This window comes from Caretta caretta, chromosome 10 (genome assembly GCF_965140235.1).
Source record: "Caretta caretta isolate rCarCar2 chromosome 10, rCarCar1.hap1, whole genome shotgun sequence".
Classification (NCBI taxonomy): Eukaryota; Metazoa; Chordata; order Testudines; family Cheloniidae; genus Caretta; species Caretta caretta.
Window position 1 is genome coordinate 15,989,000 of NC_134215.1, and position 17,320 is coordinate 16,006,319.

The 17,320-nt window shown below is 41.4% G+C and overlaps 3 protein-coding genes across 9 annotated transcripts in view; 2 read left to right on the top strand and 1 right to left on the bottom strand.

Annotated features, from left to right (window-relative positions):
- Positions 1–49: 49 nt before the first annotated feature.
- On the top strand, positions 50–5,906 carry AIMP2 (aminoacyl tRNA synthetase complex interacting multifunctional protein 2). Of its 3 annotated transcripts, none has more exons than XM_048868111.2 (4): positions 50–155; positions 1,572–1,778; positions 2,364–2,595; positions 5,368–5,906. In XM_048868111.2, the coding sequence occupies exons 1-4, from the start codon at positions 141–143 to the stop codon at positions 5,751–5,753; spliced, it is 840 nt and encodes a 279-aa protein (XP_048724068.1). In that variant the 5' UTR covers positions 50–140; the 3' UTR covers positions 5,754–5,906. The 3 variants fall into 3 exon arrangements, with proteins under 3 accessions (XP_048724068.1, XP_048724067.1, XP_048724069.1); XM_048868110.2 differs by having other exon boundaries at positions 63–269; XM_048868112.2 differs by lacking the exon at positions 50–155 and adding an exon at positions 714–884.
- Positions 5,907–7,829: 1,923 nt separating this feature from the next.
- The window catches only part of EIF2AK1 (eukaryotic translation initiation factor 2 alpha kinase 1), a 38,030-nt gene continuing 28,539 nt past the window's right edge, over positions 7,830–17,320 (bottom strand). For all 5 annotated transcript variants that reach the window (XM_075132705.1, XM_075132704.1, XM_075132703.1 and 2 more), the window contains 4 exons: positions 10,407–10,527; positions 10,190–10,269; positions 9,376–9,609; positions 7,830–8,051 (listed from right to left, as the gene is read on the bottom strand). In XM_075132705.1, the coding sequence (XP_074988806.1) occupies positions 7,920–8,051; positions 9,376–9,609; positions 10,190–10,269; positions 10,407–10,527 (567 nt within the window). In that variant the 3' untranslated portion in view covers positions 7,830–7,919. The remainder of the gene's footprint in view (positions 8,052–9,375; positions 9,610–10,189; positions 10,270–10,406; positions 10,528–17,320) is intronic.
- Positions 10,549–17,197, top strand: ANKRD61 (ankyrin repeat domain 61). The gene is made up of 3 exons (XM_048868106.2): positions 10,549–11,565; positions 15,174–15,268; positions 16,220–17,197. The coding sequence occupies exons 1-3, from the start codon at positions 11,335–11,337 to the stop codon at positions 17,160–17,162; spliced, it is 1,269 nt and encodes a 422-aa protein (XP_048724063.2). The 5' UTR covers positions 10,549–11,334; the 3' UTR covers positions 17,163–17,197.

Sequence of the window (17,320 nt, forward strand, 5' to 3'; positions counted from 1 at the left end):
GTGCTTTGGTGTGAGGGACTTGTCCGTGGTCCAATGGAGGACAGGTTGAGGTGGGCGGGCAGCTTCTGGGCCGGTGCCTGCCGCGGTGGCAGCGTAGTGTGATTGACTCAGTCAGGCGGGCTAGGTGCGGGGCTGTCGCGATGCCCATGTACAAGGTGAGGCCCTTTCACGGGGCGCCCGGGGCGGTGCGGGCCGAGCAGCTCCCCACCTGTATGTACCCGATGCAGAACCTGCACCGCGGCCCGGCGGCCGCTGCGCCACTGCACCAGGTAGGAGCCGAGCGGGAGGAGGGCTCCTGAGGAGCGCGGCCGCCGCACGCGAGCGGAATGGAGGCCTCCTTGCGGGGAGCGGCGGGGGGTGGGCTTCTTCTAGGCTGGGGCGGGTGGCAGCCATGGCGACTGCCTGTCCCTGCGCCGAGAGGGAGCGGTCCCTCGTCCTGCCCCTGTCCCCGGTGAGGCCGGCCCGCTTCCTCCCGGGAAGGGTCTAAGCGGCCCCTGGAGCTGGGCCCTGTGGAGTCTTCCCCGCAGGGAGGGACCCGTCTCCGTTGTGGGGGCGGGGGCGAGAATCCAGGCAGCCCGCGGAACCCTCAAGCCCGGGGGTGGGGGGTCTCCTCAGTTTCTGCACTGGGGGAAGCCAACCGTTGCTTTGTGTGGCCACTTCCGGGAAACCTTCGTCTGGTGGAGCTCTGTCCCGGCCTGCCCGGCTGCGTGCTCTGCAGCGTCTTGATAACGCCGCGCCTCCTTTGTCAGCAGTGAAGTTTGCCTGCCCGTAGTCGCACGGGGTCTGACTGTGTGAACGCTGAATGTTGTGGGATATGTACTCTCAAAGCCCTCTGCGGATCTTACTAGTCTCTGTTTTACTAGTGGGGAAACTGAGACAAGAAGGTAAAACGTCTTTCTTGGGGCCACAGAGAGTCATAGGCAAAGCCTTCGGGGTTCCTTGGCCTGGACTCCATTTCTCTTTGTGGAAGGGTGTTTCAGAGTCTGTTTTATTTTTTGAAATTAAGATGTTGTGTCTTGCCTTTATGGCTGTGAAGGTAACCATAGAATGTGAATCAAGTGTAAGGTGATAGCATTGTTATCCTGAAAAAAGAAAAGGAGTACTTGTGGCACCTTAGAGACTAACCAATTTATTTGAGCATAAATGTCCTGAGTTTGGTACCAGTCTGCAACAATATGTTTGAGAGATGTTAATTCCCTATGCATCTTAATGGATTATCTACTCAAAACCTAAATATGGCAGTATAAATGTCAACATTGTCAACTATTTGCTGATTATTTTAGCAGACATCAATTTTATGTTCTTTACGCACAGTCTCAAACCAGCTTGCCTACCTGGGTGCCAAAAGTTCCAGCTCTTCCTTTCCAGTTGCCTGACCTTTCTGTTTCCCTGACATCTTTAGGATATTTTTAAAACTTCTCCATAGTGTGTTAAAATGAAAGGTTTGATGTGACTAGTGTCAACATAAATTCGTATGAGACTTGTGCACAGTTCGTTCAATGATACACATTAATTGTATTGATGTATTGGATTTGAGTGAAAATTAATTTAATCTAATTCTTTCCCTCTAGGAAGAGGTTGACCCATCACTTCTAGCACTTGAATCCCGCCAAGAAGAGATCTTAAAACGCTTGTATGAACTTAAAACTGCTGTCGATGGGCTCTCAAAAATGATACAGACACCAGATGCCGACTTTGATGTAACGAATATAATCCAAGCTGATGAATGTGCTCCTTTGACTGCAAACACAGCAGACCTAGATTCAATGCTTGGGAAGGCAAGTCCAGATTGGTATATTATCAATATACTTGTGTCCAGTGAATGAATTACCTTTCATGAAGAGGTCTCTGTGATCAGTAGTTAATTTGCTTTGCATCCAGGTTTGAATAAAAGGGTAAAAAACTGCAGGCTAAGTAAAATTTGAGATACTCAAAACTGATATGTACAAAGACCTACTACTGCTCTTTAAAGTAAAATCTGTTCAGTTTGGGTTATTTGAAACCTCCGGATCACAGAACTGTAAGCTGGACTAGTTGATCTTGAAATTATGGCCATGGCACTAAATCTTAGTTCTGCTGAAGTTAATGGACTCTTTACCTTGGACTTCAGCTAGAACCAGGTTTTGACTCATAATGAGCACTGTGTTTTTTATTTTAGAAATATTACTCTTTGGTAAGGAAGTTACTTAAGCAGATATTGTAAATGTTAAAAAACAAATGGAATGCTATAAGGTTTATGATATACAACTACATGGCCTGATAAATTTCTTGTTCCACACCAAAATGTACTTATTGAATGTCTCTGCAGTGCAATGAGGAGTTACACATTAATATCTGCTAAATATTATTTACTTTTGGTGCAGGATTATGATGCTCTGAAAGATATTGTGATCAATGCAAACCCTTCTCAACCTCCATTGTCACTGTTAGTACTGCACAGTCTGCTGTGTGAGCGTTATAAGATTTTATCAGCTGTTCATACACACTCATCAGTGAAATGTGTGCCAGAAAACCTCTTGAAATGCTTTGGTGAGCAGACTAGGAAACAATCACGTCACGAGTACCAGTTGGGCTTCACTCTCATTTGGAAGAATGGTAAGAACAGCATCTAATTTACAGAAGGGGAGTGTTGGCTTGCAAATGGTTAAATAGTTCTAATTTCAAGCACTTGCTTCAGATGAACACAGCATTTAAAAGGTCATTCAATTTGAAAAATCACACTTCCATGTGAATTTTGTACCTACTATTGCTACAAGTAATTCCTAGGGTTACTAAAAGAGAAGTATCAGAGCCTTTTTTCTGTGTTTCCTTTTGACAGCAGTTTGTGTATGCTCAAATGTGTGTTGTTCAGGTGTATCCCTCATCTGCTGCTCTGGAAGGAGCTTCCACGAGCATGCTCTTCCTCAGCTAGGAAAGAAATGTAGGGGTGCCAACCCTCCTGGTTTCGCCAGGAGTCTCCTGGTATCACACTTGATCTCCGGAGGCTACTTCAGCCAAACCGGAAGATTTTGGGCACTAACAGTCTGGCACGGCAGCAGGGATAAGGCAGGCTCCCTACCTGCCGTGGCTGTGCACTGCTCCAGGAAGCAGCTGGCACCATTCCTGTACCCCTGGGTTTGGGGGAGGGCAGGGGGTCTCTGCGTGCTACCCCCGCCCCAAGTGCTGACTCCGCAGCTCCCACTGGCCAGGAACTGTGGCCAATGGGAGCTGTAGGGACGCTGCTTGCGGAGACCCACTGCTAGAAGGATGTGCTGGTCACTTTTGGGAGCCACCTGAGGTAAGCTCTGACCCCCTGACCTCTTCCTGCACCCCAATCCCCTGCCCCAGCCTAGAGCCTGCACCCAAACTTCCTCCCAGAGCCTGACCCCACACCCCCTCCCTCACCCAAACTCCATAGGTGCTGGAACTAGTAGTGTTGAGGGTGCTGCTGCATTATATATAGGGTTTAGTTTGGTTCAATGACTCTCAACACCCCCACTATGCAAACTGTTTCAGCAGACCTACCAAACTCCCTCCCAGAGCCTGACCCCACACCTCCTCCTGCATCCAAACTCCCTCCTAAAACCCAGGCTCCCTCCCACACCTTAGCCCCCTTCCCTAGCCTGGTGAAAGTGAGTGAGAGTGGGGGAGAGCGAGTGATGGAGGGAGGGGAGGATGGAGTGAATGGGGGCAGGGGCTCAGAGAAGGGATGGGACAGGAGCATGGCCTCAAGGCAGGGGTGGGGCAAGGGTATTTGGGTTTTTGCGATTAGACAGCTGGCAACCCTATATACCAGTAACAGCAGCAACAAAGATGAAATAGTGGAGGCAGGTGTGTACACACAGAAAAGTGAGGAAGGAGTAGGCTTGAGTTGAGTGCTGCTCTTGAGCATGCATGAAAGATCCTTTAATAGAGCAGGTGAGCAGAATTTTTTTTGTTTAAAGAGTGATTTTGTAATTTGCCTCTTATAGTTTGTATAGCAACTTCCACCTTCTCTGTATGTGTGTGCATATATCTATATCTATCTTCTTACTATATGTTCCATTCTATGCATCCAACGAAGTGAGCTGTAGCCCACGAAAGCTTATGCTCTAATAAATTTGTTAGTCTCTAAGGTGCCACAGGGTTGTTAAAATAAATTGATTTGGGAAGGCACTCCAATATTATAGTGGTAAGCACCATGGGAAAGCTCAAAAGGAAATGAATCATTCTTTTTTTAAAAGCAGTTCTTGAATAGCATGCAGTAAGGCAGGCATGGGGCCATGCATTGAGCAATAAGAAAGCAATATTGAAGAGCTGCTCAGAGTACTGAATGAAGCAGGGATCCTGTGGGGAAAAGTGTGATCATATAATTAAATTATACATATATAATTAAAGACTACCATAATATATATACACAAGTTGGCTGAATTAAGGTTGCAATATTCAAAAAGCAAGAAAAGTATACACAAATAACCCCTGAAAACAAATTCTGTTGGATAGCATCATCTTGAATCCATGCATTATTCATCAGTAGAGCGGGAACCCTCACAGACCTCTGCCCCTGGAGTTTATGGAGTAACTGATAGAAGTAGTAGGTATCCTCTGTGTACCAGCCTGAGAGTGGGGTACACTTTGTCTGAAAGCTGCACAGATATTTGTTGACACTCAAGCACGCTGGGTTTCATTCCAGGCTCTGTGGAGTCTAGTGGGCAAAAAGACTCCTCTCCTAGCCCTTGGCACTCTTTGTTGGAATCAACCAACTGTCACCTCCACATTGCCTAGGCCCAATGAATCACGGAAAGCATGAGAGAGTTAGGTACCTGCTCTTAAGCAGTTTCCTGGACCTAGCACAGTCCAGAATTCACTACAGGGACAGTTCTGCTCAGCCTCAAATGGCAGCATGCCCACTGAGAACAGAATCTTCAAGGAATTTAGCTGTTAAAATCTAAGTCCCTACTGAGCATGTGGAAACTGATTTTTCAAAGGCTTAGAGCTTGGCCAGATTTGGATGTATTATCACAGCAAAAGCCCTCCTCTTTCCCAAACTTCAGGGCCCTGCTCCATAGTATTGGGCAGTGGAGGAAGGAGGTGGTGCTAGAACTTCTTCCTGAAAAGGTAGGCTGAACTTAACAGAAGCAAAAGGTATTTTTTCCTAGACTCATTCTTGGAAACAGCTCAAATGTGTTTTTAAAAAAAAACAAAAAAACCTTGAGACTGAGACAGACACCTAGAATGGAAAACTTCAACCCAACAGGGCCAGTTATAAATAACTGAAAAAAGGGTCTTCTAGGGAAAACTTTAATAAGCAGCACTAGCAACCCTGCCTCTACTACTAATGAACCTTCTCCCTATATGTAATGTAAACATTTGTGATGCCAAGTGTTCTTATTTTTGTCTTAATTTCAGTTCCCAAGCCCCAGATGAAGTTCAGCATTCAAACCATGTGTCCCATTGAAGGAGAAGGAAATATTGCTAGATTTTTGTTCTCCTTATTTGGCCAGAAGCATAATGTAGTCACTTCAACTCTGATAGACAGTTGGGTGGATACAGCCATCTTCCAGCTGAAGGAAGGTAGCAATAAAGAAAAAGCAGCAGTCTTACGCTCCATGAACACCACCCTTGGCAAGACATCCTGGCTGGGGGGAAATGAACTCACTGTAGCAGACATCGTGGCGTGGTGTGCACTTCAGCAGACAAGTAGCTCTCATGCTGTCCCAGCCAATGTTCAGAAATGGATGAAGTCTTGTGAGAATTTGGTACCTTTCAACAGTGCCCTTAAACTATTAAAATAAGTTTGCACTCTTCAAAGAGGTATTCTGTAGTTTTATTCCACCTCATGCCTGCTGTGAAAGTCTCGTCTAAAATGTATTTTAGTGAGATTGTTTTTTGAAGTCTTTGATCAATTGTAAAATCTTATACCAATAAAGACATCACAGTTGCCTTTTGCTTGTAATCTTATTTGTATGAGATTAAAATAAACACAATAGCCTGTGGTGCCAGAGCTGTATGTTAGACTAGTGGTTGTAAGTGTTGAGGGCATGTTTTGACCCCATGCTATCCTGCACAGAGATCTAGGAGGCTTAGAGCTAAAATGCTAGATGTAAACATTAGGCACTCCCTTGCACTGGCAACTGGGGAGAGGTGTGTGATCAGAGGCCACTAAAAAACAGCTCCAGTCACACAGTGCCTATGGGGGGGGCAGGGGATAAAGGAGGAGGGGGAGGCTGGGGGCTAGAATGGATAGTAACCCACTAGGGGGAAAGGGTACAGTGGGGAGCTACTACTTAAGGGAGAATACCAATAACTAAGGCTACATTTGTGACCTCTCCATGACTTTTACTATATACTCCTAACTAAAACTTGGGCATAGCTCAGCTTTGTGCCAGTGTGGCCAAATCCATGTCAGTGGCAATTGACCTGGCACAGAGGGTCACAGTGCCACTCAAACTTTGGCCCAGTTAGCTCCCCACATCATGATGGAGGCACGGTTAGGCCAAGCCTGAGCAAGGCTGTGACCCCTTACACCAGGTTGCAGTGCCCAGGCAGCCCCACAACCCAGTGATGCATTCTAGCAAGCTAATTTTGGAGTGTTTTGTGTTCAGAATTCCCTCTACCAACTACATAGACAAATGTACTTAACATTTACATCTTATAAAGAAGCATGACATGTAATTTATAAATTTCAGAGTAGCAGCCGTGTTAATCTGTATTCGCAAAAAGAAAAGGAGTACTAGTGGCTCCTTAGAGACTAACCAATTTATTTGAGCATAAGCTTTCGTGAGCTACAGCTCACTTCATCGGATGCATTCAGTGGAAAATACAGTGGGGAGATTTATATACATAGAGAACATGAAACAATGGGTGTTACCATACACACTGTAACAAGAGTGATCACTTAAGGTGAGCTATTACCAGCAGGAGAGCAGGGGGGAACAGACCTTTTGTAGTGATAATCAAGGTGGGCCAGTTCCAGCAGTTGACAAGAACATCTGAGGAACAGTGGGGGAGGGGGGTAATAAACATGGGGAAATAGTTTTACTTTGTGTAATGACCCATCCACTCCCAGTCTTTATTCAAGCCTAAGTTAATTGTATCCAGTTTGCAAATTAAATTCATTCCAATTCAGCAGTCTCTCGTTGGAGTCTGGTTTTGAAGTGTTTTTTTTGTTGAAGAATTGCAACTTTTAGGTCTGTAATGGAGTGACCAAAGAGATTGAAGTGTTCTCCAACTGGTTTTTGAATGTTATAATTCTTGACGTCTGATTTGTGTCCATTTATTCTTTTACGTAGAGACTGTCCAGTTTGACCAATGTACATGGCAGAGGGGCATTGCTGGCACATGATGGCATATATCACATCAGTAGATGTGCAGGTGAACGAGCCTCTGATAGTGTGGCTGATGTTATTAGGCCCTGTGATGGTGTCCCCTGAATAGATATGTGGACACAGTTGGCAACGGGCTTTGTTACAAGGATAGGTTCCTGGGTTAGTGGTTCTGTTGTATGGTTGCTGGTGAGTATTTGCTTCAGGTTGGGGGGCTGTCTGTAAGCAAGGACTGGCCTGCCTCCCAAGATCTGTGAGAGTGATGGGTCGTCCTTCAGGATAGGTTGTAGATCCTTGATGATGCATTGGAGAGGTTTTAGTTGGGGGCTGAAGGTGATGACTAGTGGCGTTCTGTTATTTTCTTTGTTGGGCCTGTCCTGTAATAGGTGACTTCTGAGTACTCTTCTGGCTCTGTCAATCTACAATCTACTACACCTCCAGAAGTGACCTTACAGTAACAGGTGAAATGACAGAGAAACCACATCGGACAGGGCATAACTAAATTATGCCTGAAAGACAAATACCATTAAAGTACAGACACACGACAGCTGTTTTGACATTTATATAAAAAATGTTACATAATTGTATAGGTTTTACTGAGCTACTCATGTATATACAGTCTGTCTGATACTCTACTTAAACTGGAGAACCAAGCCTCTTGTGCCTATCTTCTCTCTCTTTTTCTCTTGAAAGCAATTTTATTTTCTCCTTAAGCTTTTCAATTTCTTCCTCTTGCTGCATCACCTTCTGCTGTAGACTACAAATAACCTGAAAGCAAAAGACAGTTTAAGAAAAGTCATATTGGAAGAATCCCTCTTAAATTTGCTTGCCACTAGCTAATACACCAAGCCAACTAAATGTTTTCCCCCTTGAAAATTTAACTTACTCCACAGACAGAAGAAATACAAGTTTCACTGATGATAGGTATGGCAGTAGCAGACATTTGTTAGCTACAGCACTAGGGGATGGATTTTTCCTTCTGCTACAATACCAAGTGGCTTGTGTCTTGCAGTCGTGTCTGAACTTTTCCTGTCACGTGCCACCTGCTCCCTGTAATGGAATCTGTCCACATTCCCCCTCCCATTACTGCACAGCTGGCATAGGTGCTGGAGCTGGTGCTGCTGCACCCCCAGCTAGAAGTGGTTTCCATTATGTACAAGATTTACAGTTTGGTTTAATAGCTCTCAGCACACTCACTATCCAAATTGTTCCAGCACCCCTGACAGTTGGCAGAGCTGGGGGCTGAACTGGGCATGGGGGAGGAGCTAGAGCAGGTGTGAGTGGCACTCCCTCCCCACTCCTATGGGGGCTAACTTGAACCTTGCCACATGCCCTCCCCAACCTTTGCATGCCCCTGGGGGAGAGTGGGGGAAAACATCCCACAGTTTGGGGACCACTGTTTTAAAGGGAGATGACTGAAACGTCCTGAGGTTAGAGCACAGCCCTTGAACCTGCATAGCAGTGACTCAAAAGATCAAAATTCTAAAGTGGTAAGTTTCAGAGTAGCAGCCCTGTTAGTCTGTATTCGCAAAAAGAAAAGGAGTACTTGTGGCACCTTGGAAACTAACAAATTTATTTGAGCATAAGCTTTGCATCCGATAAAGTGAGCTGTAGCTCACGAAAGCTTATGCTCAAATAAATTGGTTAGTCTCTAAGGTGCCACAAGTACTCCTTTTCCTAAAGTGGTAAGGGATCTCCTGATAGGCTTTGTGGTAGAAGCACAAGAGTGAGAATCCTGAAAAATTATGCCTTCGGCAAAACAGATAAAACTAACAAAACCTTGTATATGTTAACTTACTTTCATTGTTGCATGTTAATTAGTAAAACTTTATATTTCGAAACCAACCAAGATTAGAAACACTGGTGTAACACCCCATTCTCATGCAGTGGTCCTAAGCACAGTAATCAGAAAAGCACTACATTTGTTCCATCATTCAAACCATCCTTAAGTTGTAAAAATAGCAACAAGGGCATGCAAACAGGCAGAGGGAGAACAAAGCTCTGTCAGCACAATGCAATTTTTTATGTTCCTCTTGCATAAATGCATTTTTTCAGCTGTATGTTTTCTTTATCCTGCACTAAAATAACTTACATTTTCTGTATTATGAAACAGTTCACTTTCAAGAAGCTGAGCAGCAGTTGGTCTCTGTGATGACATCTCACTGGTTAGCAACTTAACATACTTGGTTTGTACTGGCCATTTGCTACTAAAAGAACTAGGAACATGGCCATTTCTTAAACTTGTCAGAATTTTGGTTCTTTCCATTTCTGTTCCAAATGGCTGAAAAAGTTCTAGAAGAATTACACCCACACTGTACATGTCTGACTGGAAAAGGGGAAAAAGGTCTACAGTTACATTTATATTCAAAATAAAATTTTCAGTGTACACAGTTTCTAGGAAACAATATCAGGTGTTGAACACAGCATCCTAAAGGTTAACAGACTGGCACTTTGCTAAAGAAAGTCTTAGCATACACATTAACAACCTCATCACAGGAGGTGCACAACAAAAAGGCAGAACTGAAACCTATGTGTCAGCCAGTAGTGAGGAAACTTTACTAGCTACAGTTTTCAGAGTAACAGTGTAACTGCCCAGCAGGAGGCCTAGAGTTTTGTTCCTACTCCCTAACAAGCATTTCTTTTAAAAACAAGTATACATTTGTTTCATTACATTTAAGTCATTAATTTTTAATCTTTTCTTTTTAGAGAAATGTTACTCTTAAAATTAAGCTCTGAAAAGACTCAAAGCCATATGATTTCTTGAAAAACATGTATTTAAGGAGCAAAGACAAAGGTAATCACGCTGTTAACCTAAAGAAAGTACATCAAAATAACAAACGCTTGGCAGATAGTACTTCACACTAAAGTATTTTTAAAACTCTATAGGAAAAAACAATTGTCACTACCTTGAAATCATAGTGAGATCCTTGCAACTGTTCAGGAGAAGCATACAGACAAGTACCGACTCCTGAAGTATGTTTTAGTCCTACAAAAAAGAAACTGAATTTAAATTGCTTCAGTGTCTCCAGTTTCATTTATAAAAATTGATAATGATTTAAACAATCCTTTCAATAATGCATAGCTAATTTTTTAATTGAAAACCTAATGTGTTTTTTTAATTACCATTTATCTTCTCTGTTGTTAACCAGTGGTTTGGGTTTTCCTGTATAATATCTCTGCAAGCCAGTCCGAAATCTCCTATTTTCACATGGTGGTCTGATCCATGTAGAAAAACATTTCTGGGCTACAAAAATAGACTGTATCAATCTCTTACTTTAAAAAAAACATTTTTTTTAGTATTCTGAAGTAACGTTTCTCTATTTAAGTTCCACAAATTGTAATATTCCTTCTAGTCTTCAGGATGATAAAACCGAACAACACCTATAATAGTTAATTACTAATTATTTAACATCTGCATTAACGACCTAGTAAAAGAGAGCAAAAATGAAATTCACAGGTGGTGTTATATCAGATGATGATGCAAACACCAGTGGAGGCAGACATAGAACACCAGAGGCTCTAGAGAGAAAAGAAACATGGGCAAAGAATAACAAAACAAGAATTAACATTGGAAAAAATACAAGCTTACAGACTTGAGGGGAAATAATATTAAACTGATCTTTAACAGGAGGGGGAAACCTGACAAACAGAGATCTAGCATGATAGTGCACAGCAAATTTAGACCATTTAATGTATGATATGGCAGCAAACAAAAAAAAAATGTGGACTCTCTATACTGAAGCATAACATAACAGTTCACATTTATTATCTTGATTATTTTATAGCAACTCTAAAATGTTACACAAGCACTGAGGGAATGTTATATACTTAAAAATACATCACAATAATTATGTCCGACAAACATATGAAGCAGACAAATATCAATTAGTATTCTGCTGGTAGTTGTAACTTTAAAACCAGACTTCAAATCTGTTCTAGAACCAGACATCTTGCAACATCACAAAGAGTGATACAGTTCCCATGGCAGAGTCCAAAATTCTGCCTTTTCTTTGGGCCATGTATTCTCACTACAAACTAAATTTATCTTACCATGGGTAACATAACCAAGGGAGCCAGCACACCCACAACTGACTCTGATCCTTTCACTTACTCCCTTTCTTCCTGTAGGCGGAAGGGATTTAAGCCACTCCAAGCAAAACTATATGAAGCAATAATGAAAGATGACAGCACCAACATTAAAGCTTTACTAGCACACCAACCTGTCAATGAACCACTGATTGTTTGGGATAACTCTAAGTGCAGAAGAACACTGTCAATCCAGGTAACCATTTGACCTAAATTATCATTATTTTTTAAATCCACAGAGTTAAGATGCTATTTAAAATTCACAAAATAAATTCCTCAACTAATTAATTAAAAACATCACAAGGTTAATATTAAAAAATGGGGGCTTCTAACTCTATATTTGACTGGTTAGATCCTACTGGGTGTTCAGCTCTTGATAACCAAGACTATTTATTTTGGGTCTAAAAATATGGATTTATGAGTGCCTGAAATTAGGCTCCTCTTTTTAAAAATTCCTGACCGAAACAAAGCCATCTGACATTCACTTTCCATCCATAAAAAAACCCCATTCATAAATATATGAGGCAGAATAAATCCCACAAGCTCCACAATCTCAGAAAGTAGTTTACTATGACCCAGCGATTTGACTCAATTGTATGGTCAAGTAATTAACAGACTAGCTACAAGACATCTGTGAAATTCAATGCTATACCTTCTAAAAAAATGACTGATCATAAAAACAAAACATCTTAGGTTTGCTGGTAGAGACCCCACTTGCAAATGGGAATTTTATCACTGTAACTGGTTTGTGTCATATTTTTCAGAATCAAGAAATGTATTAAAAATGGTATTTCTAAGATATGCTAAGTTTTGGTGCCTGTCAAACTCAAGGGCTACTTGATAGTGTTCATCTAAACTAACAGCAGTGAAATTCAGAGTTAAAGCTAAAAGAAAAGGAGTACTTGTGGCACCTTAGAGACTAACCAATTTATTTGAGCATGAGCTTTCGTGAGCTACAGCTCACTTCATCAGATGCATACCGTGGAAACTGCAGCAGACTTTATATACACACAGAGAATATGAAACAAGTTAAAGCTGCCACTCACTTCATCATTAATAATTCTGTCATAAGTATTGCAGAAGTCACCGACCAGCAGAAATCTTACACACAGTACCTGTTTGCTCAAGCTCTCAGACATAGGCTGTATTCTGGCCCTCTTTTTTCCTCCCTGCTACTGCAGTATAAGAAGCCAATTGAGTACTAAGACTGTGATAGAAGAAAATCAGCCAATAAATACTCTCCTTTCCTTTCCTTCCCTTTTTCTTTAATTAATTTGTATTCTGCAATCCTACTGATTAAATTATTGTAAAGTATGAGTTTTAATTTAAACCCAGACAATCGACGAGAACATCTACACAAAAAACTCTCAATCTCAGCTACGAGGAGGAAGGGTCAGGAAGCTCCGCCTTTCTCTCAACTTTCTGGCTGCACCCACACTGCCAAGTGGTTTATTTCACTAGCAAACCTCCCAGTTTGCCTGATGCCCATGACCAGCCCAAAGCATAAATTAAGAGAAATCACTCCCAACAGCAAGGAAGCTGTGGTACAAAGTTCCCACATGAAAAGCCAGATGAAGATGGGAGAGACTGGACTAGGTTGTCAGAAGCCACATATGTGATAACCATACATATGTTGAACAGTGAAAAAAACCTCTATTAAGCTTCCAAGAGTAAGATGAATGGGTTAAAAATATGGGTGTAATACAGTATAGAATTAATGATAACCATCAGTAGAGCTCCAGTTTTTCTAGCCTTACTAATCCTGTCCCCTTCCTTTTCATCGTTTACCTAGCCACAGCTCTATCCTGAACAATCATTTAAGCCTGTACATACTATCATGAGATAGTAGTGTGTATCCCTGTGGAGTAAGGCATCAACTCCCCAAAAAGATATGGACATCATGAAAAAGAGATTGCTTAACTGTGTTATCCTCTAATTATGAACTGTTAGTACAAAGGATTCCCAGTTAGCCAGTGTGTTTATAACAGGATGTGCTGACTCAGGAGTTATCTCTGTCATTTATATTAATTGAGCTCTAATTGAAAGACAGGCACTTGGCAGTGGCTAATTAACCGAGTAGGGGTACACCCAAGGGACTAACAAGGTAGAAGTAATCCCAGCAGTTAGGCCTGTAAAAGCACACAGGAAGGAAGTACAGGAGGAAGAGTTGGGAGCCTTAAGGAAGGCAGAAGTAGGCAGGACTAGCTGCTGCTACGGTATCCTTTCCTAGAAGCAAATGGAGCTGGTGACTCACTGTCAATATGAAATACAATAAAATTCAGTGGTGGTGATGGAGACCTGGAGTGGTTAAGTCCTCAGGGGACTCTCAGGGGACCACCCCAAGACAGTGTTTTATGCATTTTTACAATAAATTCCAATTAAACAGAAGGCAGCCATTTTCCATGGAATTGTCTTCATTAGGAAGGGATGTCAGAACATACCAGATATGTACAGGACCACAGCACAAATGCACTACTATAGTCAGCCTGGAACTCATTAACTGTACTACCCATAAGAAATGTATGAACTTTCCCATTCATATTAAAAATAGGGTATTATTTATGTAGCAATTTACCATCATGCCAAATAAGTAAAAAATTCTGCCCACAGAAAACTCAGTATCTGAGGATATAAGTGAATACAGTAGATAGAATTAATACAAAACATGATGGGGGCATTTCAAATGGTATGTATCAATCTAAGTGGCTTTCTAAGTGTTGCCAAGGATGTTTTGGCCAGTATTGATTGGAAGATTGTCCCAAGCATATTGGGGAGCTTGAAACAAAGCAAGAAGTCAGAAGCAAACACAGGGAACACTGTTGGATGATGGTTTCTCTGCCTTCCTAAGAACACACAAATGCTGTTATTTCAGTCTGCATCTGTAAGATATAGTGTACACTACCAAGAAAACTACAAGACTGTCAGAAAGAATTGGGGTGAAGACAACTACTATTAAGAACAAGAAAGGTGAATAATTAAAATCCTTATTTGGGAAGAAATGGACAGACAGGGGATATTTCTTCCTAGTCTTCTTTAATTACAATATTGTTACCGTTATTGCTTTATAATAAAAAAAGCAGAACCGTAAGATGTAAGTCAACATACTCCTAAATCTGTAGGTAGCACAAACACACATACAGCTCACGGAACAACCTTGACTGAAATCCCAGGAAGGCAGTCTGTCTTTGACAGTTTCAGGATGGTACGTTTACCCCATCTGCTCACTAGACTCAGACAGATGCACATGCACAGCTTTATATCTAACACACACACACTAGGTGACCCAAATTTCTTGATTTTATCTTTTTCAAACAATGAATGATTAGAAATCTTAAAAGCCCAACTCTAGAAAAATAATCAAATTTCTAATATTCAATCCTTAACTACTATAATTATGGACACACTTGACTACGCTCTTTCAAGTAAATTAATATTAAAATTCAAATGTTCAATAGGCAGATAAATCAGAGTTCTTTTTTTTTAAAAAAAATACAAGGTTCTTAAGTATTATTTGCAACTAAATTCTGCAGAACATATTCTGCTATTGGTTTGATGCTTTAGTGGACCAAATTCTGCAATTTGAGATGTAGACAGCAAGTATGCCAACATTATTCAGGCAAATGCCTCCCTCTGCTCTCATTTATCAAGGGACTAAGGAAGACTGGTTACACCTAACCTTATCCAGCGAACACATGCTTGTCACAAACTGTACTAGATAAACTAATTCACCTTCAAGCAAAGTCAGACTGTAGATTACAAAACTCAGAAATATATTAACAAATACATATTTTTGGTTCCAAACAGGATCAGTCTATTCTTCCAATTCACTTAGCTGCCAAACACAGAAGAGAAAAGAGCTTGCGTTGTTTGCTGGAATCTGGTGCTGACCCAAAAATAAGGTAGGGCATTTGTAGTCACTCTCACATTGCACTCCGTCAAGAATATGCACAATTGCATATTAAAGTGGAATATAATTTTACGGCTCCCTTAGTGATTAAGATCTTATATTTTTTACAGGTGTTGATGTGCAGGATTTTCCACACTATGTGGCAAGATCTCTGGAGGTCATAATTTTGAATGTGGAGTTTTTTTATTTTTAGATCATTTAACATATGCAGAAATACATAACTGAAGGGACACAGGATAACATGGACACAGTACACAAATTAGGGTAGAAAATGTGAATATGCTCACTTTACTACCAGCTACTGTGGCTACAAATAAATGAAGGAAGAACAGATATATCTCAAACTGAAAACAAAGCGGGAAAGACAAAGGACTGGACAAAAATGGGTTAGTCCCAAATAATAAATAATGTAAAACAGTGGTTCCCAACCTTTTTTGATGTGCCACTCACAAAACAGCCAAAGAATCATCCCATCCCACAATCTTTTGACCACAAAGGATTGTGGAATTTAGGTCGTGAGTATAGTAGGAGTTTCTGCCTGTCTCCCAACATACTCCTCTTTATGCCCGCGCTTTGCTCAACTCTGGGGTAGCAAAGATCCTAGGTGCTGTGAAGTCTTCTCCCTTCCCAAGCTCCAGAGTTGAGCATAATTAAGGCAGGGAAGAGAGAAGCGGAGGAGCAACTCTGTGACTGGCTGCCGGGGTAAGTAGGGAGCTGTTCTGCCTGTCACCAACCCCAGCTACTGGGTTTTAGTGACCCAGAGATTTTGCTGTTCTCTCAACGGATGGCATGGAACCCACTGCCAGGTCATGTCCTACCAGTTTAGCAATGCTAGTCTAAACTGTTTTCGCTGTTTAAAATGTTTTACTTTGATACCTTTACGTAAGCCACTTGATGTTTACTGAACTTAAGAGAATTAACTTATTACATTTTTATATTTTAGAGATAACAGAGGTTACACAGCACTTCACCTGCTACTACTACACTGGCCAAATATTTATATAACTGGGACAGACATCTTGACCAGACTTCAGAGAAACCTGGCAATTACACAGAGTAATGCAGAAGAATGTCTTCGTATCTTGTGTGAGAAGGGAGTTCAAACAGACCCTGAAATGGATAGTAACTACAAACACAGCTCCTTGCATTTAGCCTTACACTCTGGAGCCTCTCGAGCTATATCTATTCTAATTGAGAATGGTGCCAACATAGATGACAGAGATGAGTTTGGCAAGACAGTGCTTCACACTGCTGCAGAGCATTTGAACAAGGAGGTAACAGAAACTTTAATCACCTGTGGAGCAAACATTAATTGTACTCTTCCAATTTATGGAAAAACTGCTCTTCAGCTTGCAGTATGCACTGCATCATCTAAAGCAGGCACAGTTTTAGCTGCTGATATAGATTGCATCCGTTTACTGTTAATTAATGGAGCGAAAGTAAATACTCAAGATTGTGAAGGACGAGCAGCTATTCATGAGGCTTGCTTGGGAGGAAGAAAAGAAATAGTTGATCTCCTCGTAGATTACCATGCAGATGTTAACATTTTAACAAGACAAGGGCAATCTCCCCTTTTTCTGTTTCTTCAACACAGGTCAAATCTAAGATGTATATCACTGTTAAATAAGTTGTTAAACCTCTCATACCCATTGAAGCTAACCAATTATCAAGGAGATCTACCCACTGGACTTCTGCTCCGAGAATTTCAAATACAAAGAGACTTTCTCATAAGATTATCACAAAACATGTTGTCTCTGCAGGACATCTGCAAAATCACTGTCAGAAGAATATATGGGGAAAAAAACAAACAATGCTTGAAAAAACAACTTCCCGTAACTGTGTGGAATACTGTATACAACTACCAGGACTACTCACAACTTTGGTAAATAAATCTCATGACTTAAACAGTCACAAAGATAAATGATTCTGGAAGATTTGATTAATGTGTGTGACATATGCAGTGACACACACCTACATGAGAAAGTGAATTGAGAAACTGCTGATCCTGAAACTGTGTAATGAAAAATTAAACATGAATCAGGGA

What these genes read in the sequence shown, in the direction of transcription:
- AIMP2 (XM_048868110.2), top strand. Translation starts at nt 141, where the DNA reads ATGCCCATGTACAAGGTGAGGCCCTTTCACGGGGCGCCCGGGGCGGTG. An exon ending in CCGCTGCGCCACTGCACCAG is followed by an intron (nt 270 to 1,571) that starts GTAGGAGCCGAG and finishes CTTTCCCTCTAG; the next exon opens with GAAGAGGTTGACCCATCACT. An exon ending in TAGATTCAATGCTTGGGAAG is followed by an intron (nt 1,779 to 2,363) that starts GCAAGTCCAGAT and finishes CTTTTGGTGCAG; the next exon opens with GATTATGATGCTCTGAAAGA.
- ANKRD61 (XM_048868106.2), top strand. Translation starts at nt 11,335, where the DNA reads ATGGGTAACATAACCAAGGGAGCCAGCACACCCACAACTGACTCTGAT. An exon ending in GAAGAACACTGTCAATCCAG is followed by an intron (nt 11,566 to 15,173) that starts GTAACCATTTGA and finishes GGTTCCAAACAG; the next exon opens with GATCAGTCTATTCTTCCAAT. An exon ending in GGTGCTGACCCAAAAATAAG is followed by an intron (nt 15,269 to 16,219) that starts GTAGGGCATTTG and finishes TTTATATTTTAG; the next exon opens with AGATAACAGAGGTTACACAG.